General features: G+C 41.4%; 2 protein-coding genes across 2 annotated transcripts in view; one reads left to right on the top strand and one right to left on the bottom strand.

Moving 5' to 3' along the window:
- Window positions 1-9255, bottom strand: part of LOC133492812 (collagen alpha-1(XXI) chain-like) — a 43027-nt gene extending 33772 nt beyond the window's left edge. The window contains exons 1-7 of the mRNA XM_061805541.1: window positions 7997-9255; window positions 2994-3113; window positions 2731-2867; window positions 2292-2411; window positions 1548-1664; window positions 485-671; window positions 114-279 (exon numbers count right to left, since the gene is read on the bottom strand). Of these exons, the coding sequence (XP_061661525.1) occupies window positions 114-279; window positions 485-671; window positions 1548-1664; window positions 2292-2411; window positions 2731-2867; window positions 2994-3075 (809 nt within the window). The 5' untranslated portion in view covers window positions 3076-3113; window positions 7997-9255. The remainder of the gene's footprint in view (window positions 1-113; window positions 280-484; window positions 672-1547; window positions 1665-2291; window positions 2412-2730; window positions 2868-2993; window positions 3114-7996) is intronic.
- Window positions 9256-9441: 186 nt separating this feature from the next.
- Window positions 9442-25621, top strand: zcchc2 (zinc finger, CCHC domain containing 2). Its single transcript, XM_061805520.1, has 15 exons — window positions 9442-9575; window positions 9665-10484; window positions 12366-12486; window positions 12757-12827; window positions 15755-15826; window positions 16162-16262; window positions 16557-16660; window positions 17490-17552; window positions 17869-17929; window positions 18007-18130; window positions 18294-18355; window positions 18803-18873; window positions 19471-19599; window positions 20333-21856; window positions 23511-25621. The coding sequence occupies exons 2-15, from the start codon at window positions 9708-9710 to the stop codon at window positions 23570-23572; spliced, it is 3342 nt and encodes a 1113-aa protein (XP_061661504.1). The 5' UTR covers window positions 9442-9575; window positions 9665-9707; the 3' UTR covers window positions 23573-25621.
- The last annotated feature ends 102 nt before the right edge of the window (window positions 25622-25723 follow it).

The following is a 25723-nucleotide window of genomic DNA, read 5'->3' as shown; positions in this document are numbered from 1 at the left end:
AAAATAAAAAGCAACATAACAATTGCTTTGAAATCAATGCGCATGACAATTTAGCATAATTGAGACGTATTCTCTTCATGGTACATGATTAAACTCTTTCAATAGCATGATACCTTGTGTCCGCCGTAATGTCAGTCGAGGTAGTAAGAGCGAAGGCAGTCTCTGTCACCAACGAGCCAGGAATTTTCTTGGCCTTTTTCTCAATATTCATGCCCACCATCAGCTCAAAGCCTTTTTCATCTCGAGAAGCCACTGGTATTCGTGTGGGACACACAGATTCTGAAGTGGGAAATGATCATTCAGTTAGACAGCCACGAGGTGGTCAGAAACACAGAAACACAGAAGCATTTTATTGAGAACAAGGCACTGAAGCCTTCGTACTGAACATGGCAAATATATATCGGCAATCCTGTCCCACTCATATGAAAGCGTCACTGTTTCAAAAACAAATGTGTTCTGGCTTCTCCTGCTCAAAAACTCTTACCCTCACAGAGCTTCTGCTCCATTGAGTCTCGGATACGGTCAATGGTGGTGTAATCTTCAGCATACAGGACGTAGGTGGAAGATGGCTTGTTCGCAATGGCTACGAGCTCAGAGCTTGTGATCTCACTACCGACTCCCACCGCAAACACCGTAATGCTTTGAGCTCTTGCTTCTATACTGGCATCCACCTAAAGAAAAAAATAAGAACCTTTCATTAATAAGCAGGATGCATTGGTGTGGTGGGAGGGAGCAAAAAGGGAATCAATAGAATCATTCGACGTTGTTTGGTGGTACTGCATGCGCAAGTCCGGTGTGGCAGAAAAATATGTTAGAATAGTACAGGACATGTATGAGGACAGCAGAACAGCGGTGTGATGAGATGCCCTAGGTGTGTCAGAAGAATTTAAGGTGGAGGTGGGACTGCATCAAGGATCCCCCCTGAGCCCCTTCCTGTTTGCGGTAGCAACGGATAGGCTGACAGATGAAGTTAGACTGGATTCCCCTTCGACCATGATGTTCGCAGACGATATTGTGATTTCCAGTAAAAGCAGGGAGCAGGTGGAGGAACAATTAAAAAGATGGAGGCACGCACTGGAAAGGAGAGGAATGAAAATTAGCCGAAGTAAAACAGAATATATGTGCATGAATGAGAGGGGCAGAGGAGTAAAAGTGAATCTCCATGGAGAAGAGATAGCGAGGGTGGACGACTTCAAATACTTGCGGTCAACAATACAGAGCAATGGAGAGTATGGTAAGGAAGTGAAGAAACGGGTCAAAGCGATATGGAACAGTTGGCGGAAGGTGTCTGGTGTTCTATGTGATAGAAGAGTCTCCGCTAGGATGGAGGGGAAAGTTTATAAAACAGTGCTGAGGGCGGCCATGATGTATGGATTAGAGACAGTGACTTTGATGGGTTGTACATGCTCAGAGGCGAGAGAGTGAGTATATTAGTAGAAAGGTGCTGAGGATGGAACTGCCAGGCAAACGAGTGAGAGGAAGAACAAAGAATTAATTCGACATAGAATCAAATACTATGTGTCATTCGAGCAGTCAAAAATATTTACTACATCATCTTGGGATTTGCCATCTGTGACCACAACAGCAATGCGGTTCTTGACTTGGCTGGCTCGCTGGGATGTGGCGAAGACATGGTCCACAGCGAACTTAATGGCTCTGCCAGTCTGCAAAACAGACATGTTTGATTTTCAAACAGGTGCACAACATCCCATTCTTTAATTTTCACCACAACTGTGTACATCAGCAATGACGTGGGCTACCAAAAGGATTTAGGTAATAACTCTCAAAACATAATCCTTAAAACGGAAGGAGACTGGGTTTGTAGTACCTATTTTCATTGATTTGAGACTTTCCACGGCAGTTCATTCTTACAGGAGCATGACAGCTTGGACCAGCCATAACTACAGGATAACATTTTCCAAAACTGAATGTTTTGTTGCTTTCACTCGATGTACGCCGCTTTTCCATCCCCTCTGCAGCTTCAGAATTTCTTGTATTTTTGTTCCCCCATAGACAGCTCCTTGATTTTTATTCGGTTACACCTTGTACGAATATAAATCTGAAACTTACCGGGAATTCCTAGCGATGTAAGCTAACATCTTACCAAATGTCAAACCCAAATGATTCCACTCTCCAACAATAACAAAAATAAATAAATAAAAGGATTGACCTCCGTGTTGCAATACTTTTGGTTTTGTTTGATATTTGATTCTCATAAAAATAGCATTAACATTTAGATTTCACAAGAACAATGATGATTGTTAATCGGAATACAAATATGTTGTGCCTGCCTGTGTGTTTCCTCCCATGTAAGTGATGCCGCCAATGGCCTGAATGAGTTCTGCAGCACTTTGTTGCTTTCCCAGTGGGATCTCCAGACGGTGAGTGTCACTGTATTGGATCACCGCCACCTACAGAAGACACATCACACATCACGAGTGCTGTACTGGGCAAAGTGATGATACACATACTGAAAAAAAATTGAAACATTGTGTTCATAGTTGTAACAATGCAATGCCAATCCCCAATGCCTTTGAAAGTCTCAAAGTTTGACTTTATTTTTATTTATTTTTTTTTACTTCCATTAATTTCGTTGGAAATGGTTTGAAATCCAAGTCAATCACATCTCGACCAGAGAACCGGAACGGATTACATTAGATCTTTAAGTTTTATTACACAAAGCTGTGAATTAAATACTCGGTACATACAGGAAATATTGAGTTGCTCAACCTGTGTGTAGTGGGAACTGATGTCAAACTGGCTGGTGATGTTGATTAGCCATTGCTTGGCTGTTTCAAAATCGCCGGCGCCAACACTCCACGAGCCATCAACAATAAAGACCAAGTCATTCACTGCTGTGCTGCAACCTGAACAGAAAAAAAATACAAAGGAACATAATATAAATAAAGCAAACACGTCCCAAGAAAATATTCTAATGGTTGTCCTAATTGAACTCAAATTTGCTGTCATTTTCACCCCGGTATCATCTCTACCTGCTCGGACATCTTCGCCATTTTCTGCAGCAGCCAGTGGAATCAGCAGCAAAATTATACTCCACACTGCCCAGAGCAACATGGCGGTTTCGGAGGGCGGGTCACCTCAGTTCAGTCCAACTAAACCATGATTGAAAACAACATGAGAATACAAAATATGCATCTTACGTAGAAATTTGGCGAAACTTGAGTTCCTGCTTTTCATTCATCCATTTAGTGTATACCGCGCTTATCCTATTCAGGGTCACAGCAATGTCAGCAGTGGGATGTACAGTAACACTTCCAGGAGACAGACTAAGGCTTATATCAGCGGAATTACTGCTGATTTTCAGATTTACAACAGTTTAAAAACACATTAGTTTAATGACCTACTTACCATGAGAGGGTTGTATAAAAAAATGATTGCCTGACAATTGTCTATTCATGCTGCAATTAAAATAAACTAAGTGAACGTTTAGCAGTTTATTTTAGAAGACTTTTACTGTGCATCATAAAACATCATATTCTGTGTGGCCTGCACAAAGATATTAAAGTATTGTTACAGAATATTTCATGGACAGGGACACTTGTGTTCCAGCTGTTTCCAGTTCATGGCAGGCTTGAGACTTGATGGTTTCTGTTCTGTTTTTTTTTTCTTCTAAACATTGAAACCTAATAAATGGAGAACAACCTCCAAAGTCTTCAAATCCACATCTAATTAAAAGCTTAATAGCTAAAACTTGGACACGGTTGAGTGTTCAAACAGGACAATGTTTCTAAACTAAAATGGTGAGCAGTGGCAAAAATGAAGCTGAATCGAATTGCCTTCCCAAAGCCCTGCCCTCACTTTAGCAAACATTTGTGGATTAAACTTTAAAGTCGAGTCCTATGCTGGCAAACTGAACAATTCAACTAAACGCTTATCAACTCCATCCAAAATTGTTGATTCCTACAAAAAGAACAAAATACATTATTGGGGTTGTGGATCTATGTGCGTACAGAAAAATTCCCAATAAATCTGACAGCAATTTCTTAACTGCATCTAGATGCACACGTAAATAATACCCAGTGTGTACATTAAAATACTCTTATGACATATTCTTTCCAACAACGCCATGTATCCATTTTCACGTTGCACCCCACATTGTGGTACCATCATTTCTGATGCAAGATGTATGATGTGAGCCTTAATTCCCCGATGCGTTCACTGAACAGCGTAGACATGCTTCCACCAACCACAATGGCGGGCTGGACTAAATAACAATGTCCACACTATGCACAGCAGCGATGGGAAAAGTTCAGTATAAACATGGCAGAGGGCATTGCAGAATTTTGGCGAGCGTTTTAAAGGCATGGGAGGATCAGTCAGCTGAACAGAAGACAGCACTATACCGCAAAGTCTCTCAGAACCTGTAACCCTTTTCTCATTTTTGGCATGTCTGATGGAATTTGCTCTTGTCCAATTATACATAATTTTGTACACTGTAAAATGTCAAAATGACATGAGAATATAGAAATGATATTATGGACTATAAAGAACTCTCTCTGTATTTGTGAAGTCTTTCCTTTCCAGTCAGAACAGACTTGGCGAAGGATGCTCTGGTAATACAAATTCACTTATTCTCATCATCCACCCCCACCCACCCCCACCCCACGGGAAATATAATGGAAGTTTCTATTTTGAAAAAAAATCCAGGGAAAAGCTGGGCTCGGCATGTAAGTGACAGACAAGCCTCGGTTGAGACCAACTACTAAACAAAATATGGAAATGGCGACATGTTGTTGCGGTTGCCAGTGTACTTTCTGAATACTGTCAAGGTGGTGGACTAAAAAAAAAAAAAAAAAATGCTTTCATTGTTTGGGATGCTCTCTTGTTTTCCACACTTTGGGCTCTGCTTCCACCAATAGAAAAAAGTGGCTGGCTGCCGCAAAAACTCGGAGGAGATGGCCAGGAACTTGTAGGTAAGATCCTGTGTATTTGTTGGTCATTTCAGATGAAAGTCAGTCTCGCCTTTGGGCCACCGATTTTTTTTTTGATGAGGATGAGCACTGCCTTACTGCTCAAGAAAACAGACACTCCTAAATGAAGATAATTTAACCATTGCAAGAAATGCGCTATAAATGTACGCCTGTAATTATTGATTCCTACTGGATTTGGATGAAAGCGTGCCACAGACATTTTATGAAGACACCTGGGAAAGTTTAAAAGGGTGGATTGAGTTTGTCTCCTTTCAGATCAAGTTTGGTGTCATCTTTCACAGATATTCTTCGGGAAGGATGTTTGTTTAAAAAAAAAATGCGTATTGAACCAAATCATCTCTTTGGTGTAGAGTCACATCAAAAATTGTAAGATTATTGGCGGCTGTACTGTCCACAGTCTTGTCATATAATGCTTTAAAGGAAGTGAATTGCATAAGAGCATGAGAAGAAGTACGGTATATACAAGAGTGTGAGGGGCGAAAAAAGCGTTAAATACTTAAAACATCATCACAATTCCTTTGCAATCCCTCTCATTCACTATGTACACAACTAAAACTGTATCTCACTTTACACTTTTCAAGAAGCACGTTGTTCTCACCACATATTACTGATGCACATTTAGTAGTGAGAATGTTATTATGATGCTGCAGTGACATAAGATTACACAATTCCAAACAAAATCATTTTAAGAATTTAAGAATAACTCGCAAGGCCAGCAAAAAACTGTTGTGCCGATTACAGTTGTGCAAACATGAACAACGCGTACTCAGCTTGGATGAAACTGGCCTTAATCTGTGGTCCCGCTAAGTAAACCTTCAAAAAATACAGTAATCACATCATCAAGTGTGGTTCTGCACCGAGTGGAAACGCTAATTATAACGACAAAAACACGGTTTCTAAAAATGTCTTTCCAGGGATGCCGAAAAAGCAAAGGCCTGCCCCCGATTCTCTTCCTTTGGGTTGCATCTCTCCAACCTCGCCTCCATTTTAAAGCATATCATTCATTATGTACACACGTAGGTGGGTCCTGACACTAAATTCCCCCTGACCTGGCTTCCATGACATTCGCTGAAGTCACGGTTCAGTGTAGCAACCACATCAACCACCTACTCTGGCTCCTGCATCACAGAACATTCCCTGTGCACAAATGTCGCCGAGCCCCGTTGCTCAGTCTTGTCCCCCAATTCAAGAGACCCCTTTAAGTTCTCCATATAGTCCTAACATTCTTCCTGTATAACAGCTCGATTACTAACAAAGTTCCCTTTCGCCCATGACCCAATGCTTCACTTTTGAAGGATTATTCTATTACTGATAACGTGGATTGTCATGTGTGGCTAACTGATCTTGTCGCCCCACAGCCAGCAAGGATTGAATTTAATATTCGGAGGAGCGATTTGTGTGTTTTGGACGTTCAACCTGTGTTTTTTTGGGTGCACTCTGGGTAATAAGGCTTCCTTTCAGATTCCAAAAATCAGTGTATATTTATTTGGAGACACTAAAGAGTTCGATAAAGCCCAAGATCAAATGGGATAGGCGCCAACCTTCCCTGTGACCCTGAACCAGATTAGAATAAGGAAGGTGTCTTGTCAATCGGGCAAATGTTTACAAACAGATTATTAGCAGGCTAATAATGTTGTTGACCATTAAATTAATTATTGAACAGTAGAATCAGAAGCATCAAGTCGGAAACAAGCTGTAGTTTGAAAAGTCTGGGCACATTTCTGGAGGGCTGATGGTCCACTAATCTTTACAGAATCACTCCAAATCCATCATGTTCTCAGGCTGTCGCTTGGTAACTTGAAGCTTCAGATCCGTCGAATTAAAGTCTGGAGATTTGCTTGCTCACTCCACGACAGTAAAAGTACTTCTTTGACCCAATCTTGTGTTGCCTAACTTCTCCGTATGTTAAACAAAGAAACAGCATGTTTACAATTCCATTTCTGCTCACGCGGAACGATGTACTTCAGATCACACCCAGCAGTTCTTGACCTCAAAACACAGCAAGCTGAATCAATATCAAGAGGTCAATTGTGGTCAGGTACTGTACTGTGTAGGCCTTCTGTAAATCATTTGGGTCTTCTAACGTTAGAAGGGCTGGTACGCGCATATTTTTGAACGGGATGACCTTGCCGGTGCTGCAGGATTTACGATCTCAAATTTTCTTGGTGACTGCTACCCTTGACGATAACCAAGCTCCTCCGATCTAGTTTTGGCTCATCACTGACCCTTTTCTTGCATAGTCTTTACACAAACAACAAGGCCATAACACCTAAATGAATTAAGATTAGGAATACTTTAATTTGACAGGACTCATTTCAGCGGCAAATAAATGTGAACAGTGAAAATCACCATTGCTCAAATTGCTTGTGTGTTATCACATCACTGAGATTGACATACGTCCAAAATTTCAAACATTTATATTACCCATATGGCCACTAAACACAAGACAACAAACAGAAAACATCTTTTTTAAAATGTTTCAGTTCACATGGAATCTTATTTTATTATGGAAAAAAAATGTCATATTCTTCTCAAATACATACAAGGATTTTCAATGTAGAAACTAAAGCAAGGATCAAAGCGCAGTCACAATTATGATTATAGTTTCACATCTGATAATTACGTTGGAAGAGAACTTTCGGCTGACTAACTGCACGTCTTTGAAAAGCTGAAAGAAAGGGAAGGACTGAAAATGCTTTACCCGAAAGCAGAGAATTTTACCGACCCATAATCACAGTGTTTGCGGTATATTTAGCTTTCTTTTTTCCCCGTATTGTCCTGACAGCTGGTCACTTGTAGCTAAACCGAAGTCAGGCCACAAAAATGTAGAAAAGCAATGAAAAGTGACCAAAACGTCGTTTGGATGCATTGTTACGGCACACCTCCAAACTAATAAGCAATAAATAACCCTACCATCCAAATTTATATGACACTTCCACACATCTTCTATATAATTCAAACCACCTTTTATTTTGTAGGGGAATCCCCTTGCACATCAAACATTAGTGAGAGGAAGTATAATTAAAAAAAAAAAACTTGCTTACCCTCTTTGGAAGCACAGTGAAGAGGTGATGACAGGGCCGTGCGCGCTTCAGCTTCAAGTATTCACAAGTGACGGTGATGAGAAAGTGAGGAGGATGAAGTCCCGAATTGGTCGTGACAGTCCTCCCTCTGGTTGGCACACGGAGCGGTAGGAGTGTCAGGGCAGGCCTTTATAAATCGTGGCAGGCTTCACCGCGAAATGTAGCCAGAGACCCGTGCTGACGTCCACGGGACGTGCCCACGGACCGTAGCATACATACGCCTTCGCGTTTGTGTTTCACGCCTCATTCCGTATTCATTTAACATCAAATGACATATAAAAAGGCTAATTGCTTTATAACTATAAGAATGGATTTTACAAAGCGATAGCAGTATGAAAAGAGGATGTCAACACAAATTCCTTACTAAACACACAATTTCAACTTTGGGCTCCTATTTTAAGATCTTAAGGGACCATATGTAAAGGTTTTAATTCTGTGTAAACTCAATGCTTCATTAGATTACAGGCTCGACAATACATTTTAGATCACATCTGTTGTACATTGAAAAGTGGAGAAAATGATTTTGTTAATTTATTCTTACTAGTCACTGGAAAGTAAACGGGCGATACATCTCCTGTGGATAATTACCTTCATATTTGTATAAGATTTTATTTTTTTTTCATGTCATTGCACTTTCATAGTGCTGATGAGACATTTACATGGGGTGCTCATGGTTATTTGATTCATCCTTTTATTTGTTTTACTACACATGAGTAAACATTACAGAGAGAAAACTTGGCCTTTTGGTTATTGTTCAATTGAAAAATATGTGCTAACCTGTATTCACATAACCAAATCAGTAAGCATTTATATGCGGTTGATGATTTCAAAATTAGAAAAGAAAAAACAAGACAATTTTGCATGTTTCTTTAAATTTCGCAATCATCACACTACGCTATACAATGAGAACTTTGAAGATGATAACCTTTATTTTGTTTTTGAGATACTTAGGTTAAAAAAAAAGTTGAATGAGATCATAAACGGAAAATCCTGAAGGATGTTGAGCTACTGGCGCCTCTTACTGGAAATTTGCAGTAATGACAATGAGACGGAGACGCATCAAGACTGAAATCTTGAAATCCACAGATGCAAAAACACAAGCATCAAGTCACATTTATTCGCACCTATGGACAATTTAGAATCCTCAACAAATTACTATACTATGAATGACACGGGGAAAACATGGTTTTCCAGCTACTTCCACCACCTGTAGCTAAAACTGTAATCATGGAAGTTTGAAAGAACACCTCTGATTAAATGACATATTTCCTAGTATAATGTACTATAAATAGACTTACATAAATGTTGTAGTTCAATCGTACCATCTACTTTACTGCGCAATACTACCAACTTGTACTCAAGCTTGACTGTGCCGAGATGACTTGCTGAATTCAGTTGAAATACTACAAATAAACCGCAAGGTGGCGGCAATGCGCTGGTTGTTGATGGTTACTCTACCGGAAATAATGGAGTAGAAGAAGGAAATAGTATCCTGCTATGGGGCCGCCCCGTCTAATGGCGAGCTAACAGCAGCAACACTGTAAGCGACTTACACTGACTTAGGATGTGTTGTAACGCCGAAACGCGTCAATAATGTAGTGGCTTCTTTGTTTGTTTGTTTTTATTTAGCTCCGCCATTGTGACTCGGGGCTCGTTCTCACCGCGCTCGATAATGCCGAAGATGAAACTACGGATGAAAACGGGCGAGGAAGGTGGCGACGAAACGGCCGAGGAAGATGCGTTGGATCCGTCGGAACGCCAACATGTTCCCAATGTGCTCTCTCCCACCTCCGTGTCCAACAGGCTGGAGCGTTGCCCCGAAGCCCGATCTTATCCACCCCAGCTGGACAAGGAGACTGTCTTCGAGTGGTTCGGCCTTCATCTGAACCCTGCCAAGCGAATCGAGTTCATGTGCGGGCTGATGCATATGTGCCAACCCCTGGAGCTTCGCTTTTTAGGATCTTACTTGGAAGATCTGGCTCGGAAGGATTATCACGTTTTACGGGACTTTGAGTTCCGTGCGAATAATCCACACGAGTTGGGGATTTTAACGGACTTAATCGACCCGGTGGTGAGGTCCAAACTACTGGTGTGTCTTTCCCTCCTCGGGTCTGACAGCAGAGAATGCGCCGGGATCCTCTTTCGCATACTGAGCCATGTAAATCCGTCCCTGTTCTACAAAAAATACGACTACTCCCTTCCTTCATTCAGGGACCCTCAGCACCACCACTCGTTCCATCCGGATGGGAACGCGTGCAAACAAACGTGCGGGGTCTCCAGCAACGAGATCCCCGCAGGACCTTTGGACCAGTTAGCCCTGCTTTTCAGTATGGCCTCCCTTCACCCAGCTTTTCACTTTCACCAGCGGGAGACGCTTCGGACTCAACTTGACAAAATTGAGCTCGCAATAGAAGAGGACAGACGTCAGCTTCATAGAAACGCACAAACAGTAAGTTCACAGGCGTCGAGGTGGCAGATTCAGCCCGTACCTTTATTTCACCGAGTCTAGTTAATGTTCATGAATTAGTTTTTGTGTATCTTTTCCCCCAAAATATGCACTTCACTACCCTGCAAGTCACACCGGGAACATTTTTTCGATGTGCTCCTTTTAATTCACATTTCTCGACTGACAGCTGTTTCTGCAACGTAGCCTAAAGCTAACTTGCTTCTAGCACGCTGAAGTTTTGCAACGCACGCCCTCACAACAGTTTTACAACACAGCAGAGGTGGAGATCAAGTTACACGTGTCCAAGTCTCGAGTCAATGGCAAATGGGGGGGGGGGGTGTTACGCGTTTTCCTCGTTCGCTTCCTGATGGTGCAGCATCTGGAGCGACTGGGGGTTCACAGTCTTGCTCAAGGACACTTGCACACAGTCACGGGTGATCGGGATCGGACTCGATCTCTAGGTTGGAAGAAAGTCACTCTACCCTCTGTGTTATGCGACCTCAAGCAAGTTATTCTGTCTTGGGCAACTCATGTTGGCCTATTCGTGCAGTCTTACCTGCTGTGTCTTGTCTTCGTAAACAAAGAAGACCAATAAAATAAAATGACAATTTTATTGACCCAGCAGGGGTGACTTCCAATACCAATATTTTATCTTAAGGTATCTGGTACTTGTAAAAGCTGCCGATACCAGCCACCGATACTCCGTGCTCCAAAAAAAATCTGATACTGTCCTTATTGACAACATTTGGTGCTTGACTGCCACATTTTGATGCACGCACGTTATCGTCCGTTAGCAAGAACGATCTTTCTTCACAATTATGTCATCGGAATATTAATCGAAATGTTGTGTATCAAAAGTACTATTGGTATCAGTATCAGTAGGAAAAAAAAGTGATCTCAGGCATCACTATTCTTGGTCAATTTAAGCCTCTCTGCATTTATAACACATTTATAACCCATGCACTGAAATTCAAGATGATGTAAGAACACACCCTCAAGTTCCTCCAATATGTACTACAGTTTCGCTTCAAGAAAAAGAAAACAATTGGAAACAAAAGGTGGTTTCACTGTTTCACAGTTATGAAATTATAAACCCATTTGGCCATAGACAATCCATGCATGAAGCTTTTACAAATTATAACAGTGATGCTACTAACACCTCAACACATGTAGTTATTTGCACGTTGCCATGAAGTTACTTTTGTTGACCTGTGGCCATCCCCAAACAACAATCTGCAATAACATTAGATTATTATGTTATATTAAATAAACTGAAAGGGTTCATGTTGAGTGTATATACTCCATCTCTATATGTTTCACTTTTTGAATGGAACTAAATTGAGATTTGGACACCATTCTAATTGGCTGAGATGCACCTGTATGTACAGGACATCTTTTGAAGGGTCCTGTTTTACTCAATTAGGGTCACCGTCAATGTGACTGAAGGGGGGCCATGTGTGCAAAAGATGCACTGCCGCTAATGAAATTCATGTGCCATGTTTAGTGCTGTGCTGTGTCAGGACAAATGTAACCACATTTCGCGTACAGAGGAAGTGGGCTTAATAAGCTTTGGAAACGAGGGCTGAGACTGGATTTTGAAACTGTTTTGAAGTACATGAGAAATCACAAATGAATGCATGAGAATACCAAATGATAAGGGAGGTCAATGCTGAGATAGATGCATTAGTTCAGTAGCTGCTTGACATATAAAATACTAATCGTGCGTTTGGGAAAGCGTGAGTGCGCTGGCATTGCACACTTTGAGACAAAATATTGTTTAAAAAAAAAAAAAAAAGGAGAGGCGTATTCGCCTGTCCCCAAACATAATTCAAATGAAAACAAACCAAGTACTCACCTGTGTATGATGACTTTTTTTAACACCAGGTTCTGCCAGGCCAGAAGGTTGAATATCTTCCGTCTTCATCTCTGGGTTTGGGGGAATGTGCAGATTCCCATCCTCCTTGCCAGAGTCGACGTTCCAGGCGCGGAGCGATACAAAGAGAAGGTGACTATAAACACAACCAGATAACATACCATAAATACTAAAAGGTACTACAGCGGAACTGGATGGTCTGGTGCAAATGCGCGTAATTATGCTTGAAAAAAATGTCATAGCTCGTCTCAACTTGATTTTCCATGATAAAGTTAGATATTCGAGACACTGTCACAATTTTACTATTGTGACACTGTCTTGTGATAGCCACTAAATCAATTCCAAATGCAATTATATCTATAAAGTAATGTATGAATGTCTTTTTTTTTTTTTCCCCTCCAGCGGTGCATATAGAAGCAATCGTGCTCAAGTGTATCTCTCTGACCAGGATAGACAAGGAATACAATTTTGAGGTAAGAGTTCTGAGCACACCCTTGCATTTATTACATAAAGTGATAATTTGTTGATGATGAATTGAATGTTGAGGAGTTATAAAAATGCGAAAATCCATCCATTTCCTTCGCCGCTTATCCTCGCAAGGGTCGCGGGGACTGCTGGAGCCTATCCCGGCTGTCAACGGGAAGGAGGCGCGTTACACCCTGAACTGGTCGGCAGCCAATCGCAGGGCACATGGAGACAAACAGCCGCACTCGCAGTCACACCGAGGGGCAATTTAGAGTGCCCAATTAATGTTGCATGTTTTTTGGGATGTGGGAGGAAACCGGAGTGGCCGGAGAACATGCAAACTCCACACAGGCGGGACCGGGATCAAACCTGGGACCTCAGAACTGTGAGCCCAACGATTTACCAGCTTATCCACTGTGCCGCCCCCATATATTATTAGGGTTAATATTTTAAATTACTTTCATTACTTTCTGTAAGTAATAAATCTAATTACAACCGAGTGCTTGGGTTTGGGTGGTAACCAATTCAGGCTGTGCCCTCCCTCCTGCCTGATGACACCTGGGAGTGCCACCAGCAGTCCTGTTACCCCCGTGAGGATAAGCGGCTCAGAAAATTGATGGCTTGACATTTGAGTGCATTTTGATTACAGTTTTAATTATATAGGAAAGCATTAACAGAGCCCTTGGATTAGGAAAATAAAACATGAAAAGTCCTCACAGGCGGGTCCGGGATCAAACCCAGGACCTCAGAACTGTGAGGCCAGCGTTTTCTAGTTGATCCATCGTGCCGCCTTTTGCAAATATGTCTTGGAATATGTTTGGTCATAGTGCACACGCCGCTTCCAGTTTTTTGTACTAAATGTATTTCTGGTTCATTGTAATCATTCATATACATGTCGTTACTATTTTCCAAGTCGGTGGAAGGTTTGGGGAGAAAACCAGAGAGGCCAGATTGGGATGGTTTGGAAATGTACAAAGCAGGGAGAGTGATGAAGGGTGTTGGAAGTAGAGCTGGCAGGTAGGAGGCAAAGAGGAGGACCAAAGAAGAGATTTATGGACGCAATGAAAGAAAACTTGCATATAGAAAAGCAGTCTGGTCAACTTGGGTGCCTCAATACAAGCCGCCATTAGAAAGGGTGGGCAAGTAAAGCAAGAAGTACTGCTTTGAGCAATACCATCAATGTTGAAAAGCACCCAGACGGGGGGAAAAAAGGAACAAAAAGCACAATGTCATCTTATTAATCTCATGCCTTGTGTGGTCTTTATTTACACACTCCTCGTTGTTGGCAGCACAGGGCACACTGCGATCGCTAAACTCACTGATGTCACTTCAGTCTTTCCGCACACGATGCTCCCTTTTCGCAAAGGGCAGCACAACCACACTAACAGAAGAAAAAAAACATGGTTTCAAAATAAAGATGAAATGGTCAAAGTTAGTAGAATAACTGGAAAATGGATTTGAATGTCCATTCTGTACTTGCACAGTCGACGTTCTGGACCTTCTTAAAATCCGTAGGTTTGGTGTTCATTTTGTTGTTTTGTTTGTTTTGATTCCCCCACCCCCTCCATTTGTTTTACCGTTGTTTTAGTGTAGTCTCTGCGCTTTCGCCCGTGTCTCACTTGGGATGCTGCCATGTGCGCCAAAATTCCAAAGCCTTTGGTTATCTAATCCGTTTTGAAGGCAGATACCAGCTGCAATCTCTGAATATTTAACAGCGATATTTAACAATTTTGCTTTGTTTTAAGTATATTGTCCAGATGCATTGTTCTCTTCTTAACAACTGCAAACAGAAACAACTTCTTATTTCAGCTTCCAGCTCAGTGACCTTAAAATTGGGTGTTGTTAAACAGAACAGTAGCCCTCGGTGTTATGGTAACCAAATAAGGCTCTATACAAACTGCAAAGCTTCACATGGGCTGTGGTTGTTGTCCTTTTCTTTAAGTGCAAATCTGACCCTGTTTTTAGAGAGCACATATGTTTACATAGAATATATATATATATATATATATATATATATATATATATATATATATACACACACACACACACACACAATATACAGCAACAGATGGATATTACAAACAAAGTCTTCTAGGTGCGAGATCCAAAGCGCATTGTCAAGTCATTTTCCATCTGTTTCTACTGGGCCAAACCATTGAGAGACATTGTTTTTCTTGGAGACAGACTTTTGAATCCCGCAGAACTTCATGACTTGATTTATACACCGCTGTTTAATTATTGGTGACTAAGATAACATTGCAAGAGATATAGTACTGACTACTGATTCAGATTAGATTTGGGATGGGTGTAATAACAAATCTATTACTTGATCATGATTGCAACATCAGCGATTAACAGTCAGGCAAAAATGGCATTTCATATCATGGGAGCTTTCACAAAAAAAAAAAAAAAAATCTTTTTGGGTATGAAATGAGGACCAGATGATCGCTCGCAATGCAGAATATATTCAAATAGTGTTGTGTGTTTTAAAATAATTTTCTAATCCCGTATTTACTTCAGGCTAAAAAGTGAAGCGTGGAGAGTCTCTGTGGCCAAAATACCGTCAATGCTGCAGTGGTTAGCGCAATCCACCCCTTCCTCGACAATCGTGTCATGTTGTCTTTGGTTAACTAAAAAAATATGATAGTACAGTAAATGTGGTGCCTGTATTTTTTTCCAATAACTTTTCCACCATAAAAAGTTACTTTTGTGTGCTCGAATTAATTTCCTGGCCTAGTGCAAGTTATCTACAAATGATTCTGCGTCCAATTCACTCATCTAAAAACATTTTGTACACGTGGCTATTGAAAATGTCAGTGTTATTATATCAGCATTGTCTCTGCTTAAAAGAGAATAGAGTTTGACTGGTTCAGCCTCAGCAATTTATGCGCCTCCCCCTCCCTTTTTAACTTCTGCTGCCTCTGCTATGTTTCAGGTGAAGTGGTCAGACTCCTCCTCTAGTAATGTGACCAAAACTCATCTGGAACTGGAAAATTTCCTTTTTAAGGTAAGCTTGTTTTAATAAAGTTATTATTAGTACATTTTGCAAGCACCCATATCGCCCAAGCATTTGTTGGATATATTGTGGATTCCTCCCTTCCAATTACGTTACACAAATGCTACTTGGAAGCTAACATGAAATTTCGGCAAAACCCACAGTATATTTTATTGCTGTCCATTTTATGTTCATATGAGTGAGACTTTTTGTTGTGTAATGTGCTTTTTTATGTGATCAGTATGGATATACAGAATTGAAACAACCTTTGATTGTTCCTCCAGATTGATTTACGTCAACATGTTTGAACATGTAGTGACTTCTGTAAACTTTTTCTCTTTTTGCAGCTTCCTAAAAATCAGTGCACTGAGTCATTTAAGAAGGGCCTCTTGAGACTTTTAAGTCAAGGTGACCACTATGAGAGCAGAGAGGGCGAGAAAGGCCTCAGGTATATTTCTTGGGCCCAAGACCAACACTCGTCAACGCCTACGTGCGCATGCACACACACAAACAGCGCGAGAGCTCATCAGTTTCACTTCAGTGAAAGAGAAACTTAAAAAAAATGAAACTTAACTAGCTGACCTTATTGTGCTTGTGCTCTTGTGCTGGCCAGAACTTGACTCAATGAATGGTGTCAGTAATGGAATTTTGAGAGTTAACATGAACATGATGTATTATTACAATGATATTTATTTATAACATTTCTATTTTACTACAATTTTCCTTTTACCTCTACCACCAGGGAAAAGTTCCTTGCTGCTCCTCCAGTTTTCAGACAGACCAGAAAGGTTTGCAGCTTCTTCAATTGTGACTCCAGTTACTCTGCAAAACCATCAAATTGCCGTTGTAAGTATGCAATTATTCAAGCAAAATCTCAGTCATTAAAGTAACTAACAACGAGTAGCACATGTTTTGATTTAATCATACACTGGGTGACTCACTCACTCCTATTTTTCCAAAGACAACATCACAATCCAGGGACTAACTGACAGTATACTTTTTTTTTATTCACAATGTCAATGAAGGAAAAGTAAAACACTTAAATTAAGAATACAAAAAAATAAATTAGGATATCTTTCAATTTTTGTGATCGTCAGAAATCCAAATTTTTCATTTTTTTCAGCAGGGTGGAAACAAACTAATTCAAATAATTTAAAACACAGATAACAATCAGATTTCAAGTGAAATCAAATACATTTTTCTGTTATTTGTTGTCTATATTTTATGTGGCTGTATGTTTTGAAATTAGTAAATTGAATGCAAACCTAGAGACTTAGAAATAAGTCAAGAATTCAAATTGTATGCTTCTCAAACCTTTTAAAAGTAGTAATTATTAGCGAGTTGTGACATTTTTGCCTGTATGTTTTTCTCCTTAATTATTAACTATGGTTACAATTGAAAAAAAACAAAACAATGGAAGGTTGAATAGAGGAGGAAACAAATTGTGAATATATAATGTGATAAAATTGGTTGTCAAGTCACAGAACTGAGGATGGGAATTTGTAGATTCGGACATCTTATGTAAAAGTCCAAATGCAAATTGCAATCTTTTGACATTAATAAATGTTAAAGCTTGATATTTTGTGTTTGATATTTTCCTACACTGTCAGTGTAAGGAGAATTTGTACCATTGTCGAGAAATACAGTCGAGTCTTTGGGTTGTTTCTCTATGTAGGCAACTGTCAGTTGGGGAAAAACTTACAAGGAGAATGCTCTGACGCCTCAAGTCAGGACGAAGGTGAGAACTCACCATTTTGCTCCTCCTCTCCCACAGCAAAACCGAGATTGTGGTTCCAAGGGAACGTTTAGGTTGCGTGGAGGGAAGAACTGACCATATTTACGTTAGGAATGCATACATGGTCGAACTTCATTTGCATTTTTCTGTGTGATAATGGCTAATAAAACATACTGACTGTTGTGTTCTGAAGTAGGTTGTCAGCAAATTTAAATGTCTCTACCATACTCATTTTTTTTCATTGACATCTGTGTAGCCAGCAGTTACAATTTAACACCATTTCCTGATTTAAATTTGTTTTTTTTAAATATTTTTGTAGGTATAGAACCATACAGCCAGAGCCACAAGAAAAAGCATGGAGCCAAGAGTGCAAGTCAAAGGTAATGTTGTAAAGTGGAGAATAACTTCAAACAAAAGCTCCTACGGAATTGATTCTAATCAGAAGACTTCACTTCAGTTTGTCTAGTGCCAAAGGCCAACAAGGAGACAATCGGAGGGGGCCTCATGTCTCTGAGCTCAGTGAACCAGCAGAAAGGAGGAAGAGAGGTTTCAACTCAAGAAGCGTGCCAGAACGTGATCAGGTGAACCGGATGCTTCAAACAGCCTTCTCGTGTCACACTGCACATTTCCATTGATATTTGTCACAATATGACAGCTTATGCCGAGACAGTTTGATCAGAGCTGGACAAATCTGAAATAAATGGAGATTGAAGTAAAACTTTTTTGGTATTATTGTCCTTTTAGGAGACAGAGAAGCGAAGTCACCCAGGAGCCAAGAATAAGGGCAGGATCCTTCCAGCAGACAGGTAGTTTACTGATCATCTGCAGATTTTTGTCTACATCTAACCTCCAGCTCAGTCATTATTTATATGAATTAAAATTAACCCAGTGACTTTGCACACAAAGGCCAGTTTCCTGTGAGTTAAATGGAGCAAATTATTTTTGGTGTTTGTTAATAGTGTGTAAAAAGAGTCTGATTTGATCATTTTGGTACAGTTAGTATTAATTCTTCCACTGTATTGTGTGATGTTTTTTTTTTCTTTTTTTTTTTTCCCCACAACTGTGGCCACCCTTGATGGGACACCCCGACAGTTATAAGATATTGTAATAATACTGTTAACTGGAGTCATTTTGGCCGTTGCACCTGTCTTATTTCGATTTCCCAAGAGAGAAGAATTCGTGGAACTAATCTGAATTCATATTGCCGTCAGCCAGTCTGTCTGCTCTGATGTTTCTCTTGTCTTTGTCTACAGAGACATCGAAAGGGGAGCTTTATATGTGACCAATGGTAATCTGGCACCAACTCGTTTGCCTCAGAAGAAAGGTGGGTCTTTGTGTTACCGTGGCTGGAAATTGCTTTTTTTTTCCAGAATACACTTAATTATTCGAAAGACATTTTTTTTCTATCATGAAAAGATTTATTTTCTGAGCCTCGTTTTCGTGGTTGCTCATATCAAATATTTCTTTTTTGTTTTTGCAAGGGCAGTCAGATAATCGCAGTGGGTGGAATATGCATGGGTGCCCTTTCTTTGACTACGTACCTTATTGCAGAGGTGTCAAACTCAAGGGCTGGGGGGCAAATTTATTGAGTCATCTTATGTGGCCCGCAAAAGGAAATCATGTGCACTGACTTCCAAGAGTCTTGCTAAAATCTAGGGGGGAAAAAAGTCAAAATTGTCATATTTAATGAACAACAATGTTGAGATGGCATTTTCTACTACCAATCCCCTTTGTAAAGTAACTTGATCAGTAGTTAACCAAACCATTGCTTCTGATTTTAAAACTATTTAGTTTGTTGTGTATATGAACTATATAAGGTATAGTTTCAGTCACAACAGCCCAGAGACAAATTCAAACGACAATGCAGCCCTCAACACAAATGTCTGACACCCCTACCCTAAGGCCAATATGCACTCTGCAGGGTTGGTGGCTGTTGCAGGTTCTGGCCCGGACACCTTAAGTGAAACATCTTCAGAGAGCTACAGTTCTCCATCAAGTCCACAACACAGAGGAGGAGAAAGTTTGGATAGTGAGGATGATCATAATAAAGGTAAAAAAAAAAATAATAATAATTTTATTGTGTAAGGGAAAAAAAGGGTCAGATTCTAAAAAGACATATGACTGTGATCAATTATGTCAATGCATCAAAATATTAAGTAATATGTGTGTATATAAACAAAACTGGGTAAAATTATGCTCGTTTGGAAAGACAAAGCTGTATCAAAACTATTTCCTGCAATGAATATTGCACATTTGACAGTAATTTACGTTTATCATCAATCAACTTCAACTATCAGTGAAATGTGCTCAGCTCTATAAGTTGCAGTAATAGATGAAAAATATTTTTGCAGCGATAAAAGAGCAGCTGTAAACACTGACATGTCATCAATATAGCAGCACACTCTCCTAATGGCATGTTTTCCATAGCTGTCTCTGCCCTAGATCCCATTGATGATAAACAGAATATTCTATAGTGGTATTAGTCTACTCTTTATCACATGACTAATCAGCTAATGCACAAGAACAGCACAATGAGCACCGCAAACATAATCACATCTTTTAGCACTTTGTCACCCTACTACAAAAATTGCAGAGACCCGACAACACGACAGCACAGGGAAACACAAACAAGTGACCCAACAAAGCGGATTGATGCACAAACAAAATTGAGTGACCAGATTTGTCATTAAATCGCATATTTCGATATAAATTATCACTGCAAATGTTTGAAGAAGTTGGCTAAGCTACCTTTCCTTGTTGTCCCCTGTTTCTTTATATCACAGATACTGACAGCCACTCTGATGACTCCTGCAAAGTACCCGGCCCCGGGATGTTCTTCGCTCATCAAGGAGATCCAAGTGTCGCAGGAAACCCCATGTCTGTCCACCCTTTGTCCTCCAACAACCACACAGCCCAGATCGACTTCCCCGGCCCTGAGAACAGCATCCAGTTCCCCCCTCTTTCCTTCATGCATCCTCTGCCTGACGTGCTCCCTAACGGGGCCTGCGACCCTCCGCTGACAGTGCCTCCGCCTCCCACTCAAGGCCTCCTCCCAGATGGGAAGCCACCCTCTGGTCCGTTGATGATGCCGATGCCTCCTGGGGTTCCAGTTATGCCGGCCCCTGGGGAACTGGAAAAAAGGGACACGATGCCAGCTTTTGGCGTTCTGTCTATGGGCTTCCAACCTGGTGTGCAGCCCATGGTCCAGAGGTTCAAAACAGCTTTGGCACTTAGTCAAGGTGGTCACGATGGCCTGACAGAGAGCCCATCTACTCTTGTTGCCTCCCAGTCCGCACAACAAGCCCCCTTGCGACCTATCGGCGCCACATCTTCTGGACTCGCTATGTACCCCACTTCGCTGCAATGCCAGGACGCCGGCGCTCTCAGTACGGGCCTGACACGCTCACTGCCTCTAGGAGAGGCTTCACACAGCAAACACCCTGGCTTAACCTTACCCTCCGGTCTGCCATCTGCCTATGCTTTGTCCCCTGGAAGTGCACCTGCAGGCACCGGACTAGTACCCGCCCCTCCAGCTGTACCCACGCACACCCCGGGCCCTGCGCCCACCCCCAGCCCGGCACTCGCTCACGGCACAGCACTTAGTGACTGTCTATCTTACAGCAATGCCAGTGCTTCCTGTGGAAGTGGCTGCGACAATCCCGTCGCTCTTCAAACTCAGCAGCAACAAGTGCCCCCCCAGCAGGCAGCACCACCACAGCAACAGCACCTAATGGGCTGCGGCACTTGCGGCTGCCACAACAACTGCGGCAGCCGGGGCGGCGGCAACAGTGCGAGTGGCTGCCAAGCGCCCCTGTTCTTCCCCAGCCACCAAATGGCGGCAGCGGTGCGTCAAGTCTTCAGCGTCCCACCACCTCTCTTCCAACTGACGAGCCTGTGCATCAACAGCTACCTCACCCAGGGGCAGCCACCCCACCAGGCCAACGGGGCCGCCACCCTGCCCACCTTCTACCCCGCCGCCCCGCCCGCCGGCCACCCTTCAGCCTACGGCCACCTCCACTCGCATTCACACAGCCACGCGGACGTGCCGTCGCACATGCTGAGCACGCAGGTGGTGGCGGCCGCGGCGGCCGCCAGCTACAACCTCCAGCAGCAGATGACGCCCGTCGCGTCGTTCCAACGCATTTACCAGCAGGTCTACCCCAATCCCCTGGGGATGCTTCAAGCTGCCACTCTGGGGGGCGGCGGGGTCAACAAGAAGAACGGAAGCGTGTCCTGTTCCAACTGCGGTGTGAGCGGGCACTACGCTCAGGACTGCAACCAACCTTCCATCGACTCCACCCAGCAAGGTAACACGACGGGCACTAACTCCACGAGGTCAGAGGCGTTCATCTTAGGACAGGGACCAGTCACTAGTCACTGTTTTGTAATTCACCTATTTACAGATTTCTTTAGGTATCGATCAGTCATTATTCACTTAAAAAAATCAGTCTGCTTTGTTGTACCTTTCATAGTAATGAAAGTCCTCCAGATTTTCAAATTTTAATGAAAATTCCTCTGGAAAATTGAGAAAAAAATTCCCTAAAATGAATCCGGATATTAGTTGACATTGAACGAACACGCGTTTGAGTTCGTTGTTTTGCTGTCACGACCGTAGCCATTTTGAGGCACTAACACTAGCAACAGTAACGGCCTCCCCTCGCATTCTCATGACCTCGCCATATCTCGGAGATTTTGAAATTTCGGCGAGAACGGAAGCCACAAAGGGTGCACGTGTGCACACAAAAGGCAGATTAATCATTGAATGTCGAGTATTTGGATAGCGTTTTGTGTAAACTAATTCACGCGTGATCGACCGGGTACGGCCCCAGCGCAATGTTCAAACAGGTAGACAAGGCAAGATGACATACGTGCAATAGACGCGGTGGTAGGAAGACGTTCAAGTGGTCATGGCTTGAGGAAAAGGACTTGAACGGAGATTTTTTTGTCCGACTACATTAGAAAGGTCGATAAAGCTGGTAAGTCAGTTAAAATCATGTACAAATACTAAAGGCAACACATTATACTATTAGTATTACTAGATCTATATCTAAGATAGTGAGCAATCTGGTCGAGTGTATCTGTACAACGCGACGTAACAAGTTTGAGACTTAAATGTTAATAGTAATTACTACAGATGTGACATGTTTTGCTGTACGGTGTAGAAATTCTAGGATATATTTTCGTGTATATTCTATATCTATAATATGTATATGTGGAGAAAAGGACAATTTTAGATGTATTTTTACTGAATAGTTCAATTCATTCATTTGTCTTCAGATAAGATGGCATATTTTAAGCACATTCTAATGACAAATGTGATTTTATGCTATCAAGTGATAGGAAGATGGGGGGCAAAAAAAAAAATCTGGGCTTGGCCCTTGGGGAACTTCTGCCCGATTTTTTTGGGTCAGGACTTGACTTAATTTGACTTTGACTTGAGTTTTGTTCACAGATATCGCCACAATGCACCACACCCATCCATTTTTCAAAAATTTCCATGGGGGGCACGCCCCCGGGCCCCCAGAGCAGGACTTCTTACCTTTGGTGCTCGCATGGAAACTCCACTTTCATAATCTGTACTTTTTTTTACTTTTAAAGAGTTTTAACAATACTTATTGTATACTTTTATACTTCTACTCAAGTACAATGCAGTGTATGAATAGTGAAAATCCACAATTGACATCCCACAAAACAATTTACTTTGTACTTTACAGAAATTTCTATTGAAGCCACAATTTGGCAACAAAGGACAAATTTGGTATCAATGAAGCTCCTCAACTCACTTGGTGAGTTTTTCAAAAACTAAGAGGCTAGACCGCGCTAAAAAAAATCTGCTAATAGGCAATTCTCAAACTGAGCATGATCCAGGGTCACCATAACAACACACTGTTCTATTTTAAGGTCCCGTAGTGGCCGAAATACTCTTTATATTCGCCCTTAACGTTTGTGTTCTCCCTCCAGGTGGTTTTCGGTTGAAGTACGCAGCTTCGCACGTTGCAGAGGCACTCGACGGCGCCGACTGAAAAAGTCGAGCCGTTTCCACGGTGATGGTGATGCGCCCTTCTTCCTGACACTTCCGCATGCTCAAAGAGAGCGACAGCGTCAACAAAAATACAGGAGCCTTCTCAGAGAAAGCAAAACCTGCAAAGGGCTCAGCGGACAAAGCCGACAAAAAGTATTTGTGCCTCAACCTTGTTCACACGAAGTGATTTCAACGTCTCGTGCACATGAGTTCCTCCACTTTCAGTTGATTTTGGCTATTTTTTGCACTGAGGGTTGGAAAGTGTTTAACTTATTACTACTTGATAATTATGGTTATTATTAGCGCGCTTTTAGAGACATTTTAGTTTTTAAAGTGAAGACAAGCCCGAACGACAACAAAGGAAAAGCTCCTAAAACCTGCTATTTATGCTTTGTCGACATTACTGTTTTTAGGAAGGATTGATTTGTTAGACCGAGTATTTTCAAAACAAAAACAGATTGATAATCAAATCTGAATGAATTATGAAAATAATTGTTTTTGACCTCACTGTAAGTTCACCTCATACGGAAGCTGACTGTGGACTTGATGTGTGGATCTAATGCTTGTTTTGCCACTCAGTAAGATCATGGGCATTTGAAGGCATTTGCTGTTTTGAGCTTCTATTTGATTGCATATCCTGCCCCCGCCTTTGTGGAGCTTGCATGTTCTCCCCGTGCCTGTGTGGGTTTTCTCCGGGCACACCGGTTTCCTCCCACACCCTAAAAACATGGACAAATTGGAGACGCGAAGTTGCATTTAATTGTGAGCGCAAATGATGGTCACTCTATATTTGTTGCCTGCAGATACCGTAAAAACACAAAAAATGTTTGGATTTAGTCCAGTAAGTACAGTGATCCCCTGCATATTTGTGGTTCTGCGTTAGTGAGTTCACAAAAAATAAAATAAACTTGAAGAACCTAAAGTTTTTTGGTTCTTTTTGAAAAACCTTTATTTTTGCTGAAGCCAAACCAATACGGAGACTTTGTCTCCATCTCGGTGCCACAGACCTAAGTTGAAGTGAGTTAATTGAGCGATTAGAAACAAAACAATTGTAGTGCTTTGCTATTTTCACAAGTAGCTGGGTTCACTGTACTGACCGCTTGCCTTATTTAGGGCTATAAGAGTCCTAAGGAAGTGCAGTATCTAAAGTGTCAGCCTGCAAATAATATGTTAAAACATCAGTAAAATGGACAACCAGCCAGTTGGTGGATGCTAACAATTTGCAATGTTTCAAATTTTACAAGTAATAATCGTTCATCTGGAATGCCTTTTATGTGTAAGTACTTTATACAGGTAGCTCATTTCAGGTGTATTTACACACTAAATCTATTTCAGATTTGGCGGATACAAAATGCAACAATGTACGTATTTATTATTATTATTAATTGATGTACAGTAAATGTCAGTGGCAGTCGAACATTCTGGAGACGCTGATTGAGGGCCTCTGCAAAATTTAAATATTAGCTCATCCCAACAAGTCGGAAATATTTGATGAAAACTAAAGTACGCTTAAGCTGAAAGAACACGGCAGCCAATCATGGCGTAAACCACCCTTCTCACAAACCATTTGGGCTAACCAACTTTGTGGTGAAATTTTATAAGGACTTAAATGCACTATAAACGTGAACTAATTTGACTTTTGAATGCAACTAAGAGTCTCCAATTAAGGGTCACTACTAGGACTATTCAGCCACTAATAAAGGAGGGCACAATCGAACCACTGTCTTTCTAGTAATGTATTTTGGCTTCCGGGGATATCATTTAAAAGCTGTAACAGCTCTCCATTATTGTTTTTGTTTTTGGTAACAATACTGTTTATCATGCTCTGACATCCTTTCTCCACTTCTGTTGTGTTCACGAGAGCTGCTCGCTGTTGCAAATGAAGAACTATGCATGTAAATTTCGTTCACAGTAGGTTGTAAATCTTAAATGGAGGTGCAATGGGGGTGGGAGGGGGGCACTGTTGTCGGGACAAATTTTCTGAAGTTACTTCTGCTTCCAAGGAATGACTTTTTTTTTTTTTTTCTCCTTCCCAAATTAATAGACTGAATCACAAGCATTACTGATTGTGACCACCAGTTGGACTTGTGACAAGGGAAGTTGTGTGTAAATATCGTGAGCGGGGGGGAGCGATACGGGCTTAAACTTGTTG

Source organism: Syngnathoides biaculeatus, chromosome 19 (assembly GCF_019802595.1).
Source record: "Syngnathoides biaculeatus isolate LvHL_M chromosome 19, ASM1980259v1, whole genome shotgun sequence".
Classification (NCBI taxonomy): Eukaryota; Metazoa; Chordata; class Actinopteri; order Syngnathiformes; family Syngnathidae; genus Syngnathoides; species Syngnathoides biaculeatus.
This window is presented reverse-complemented; position numbering and strand designations above follow the sequence as displayed.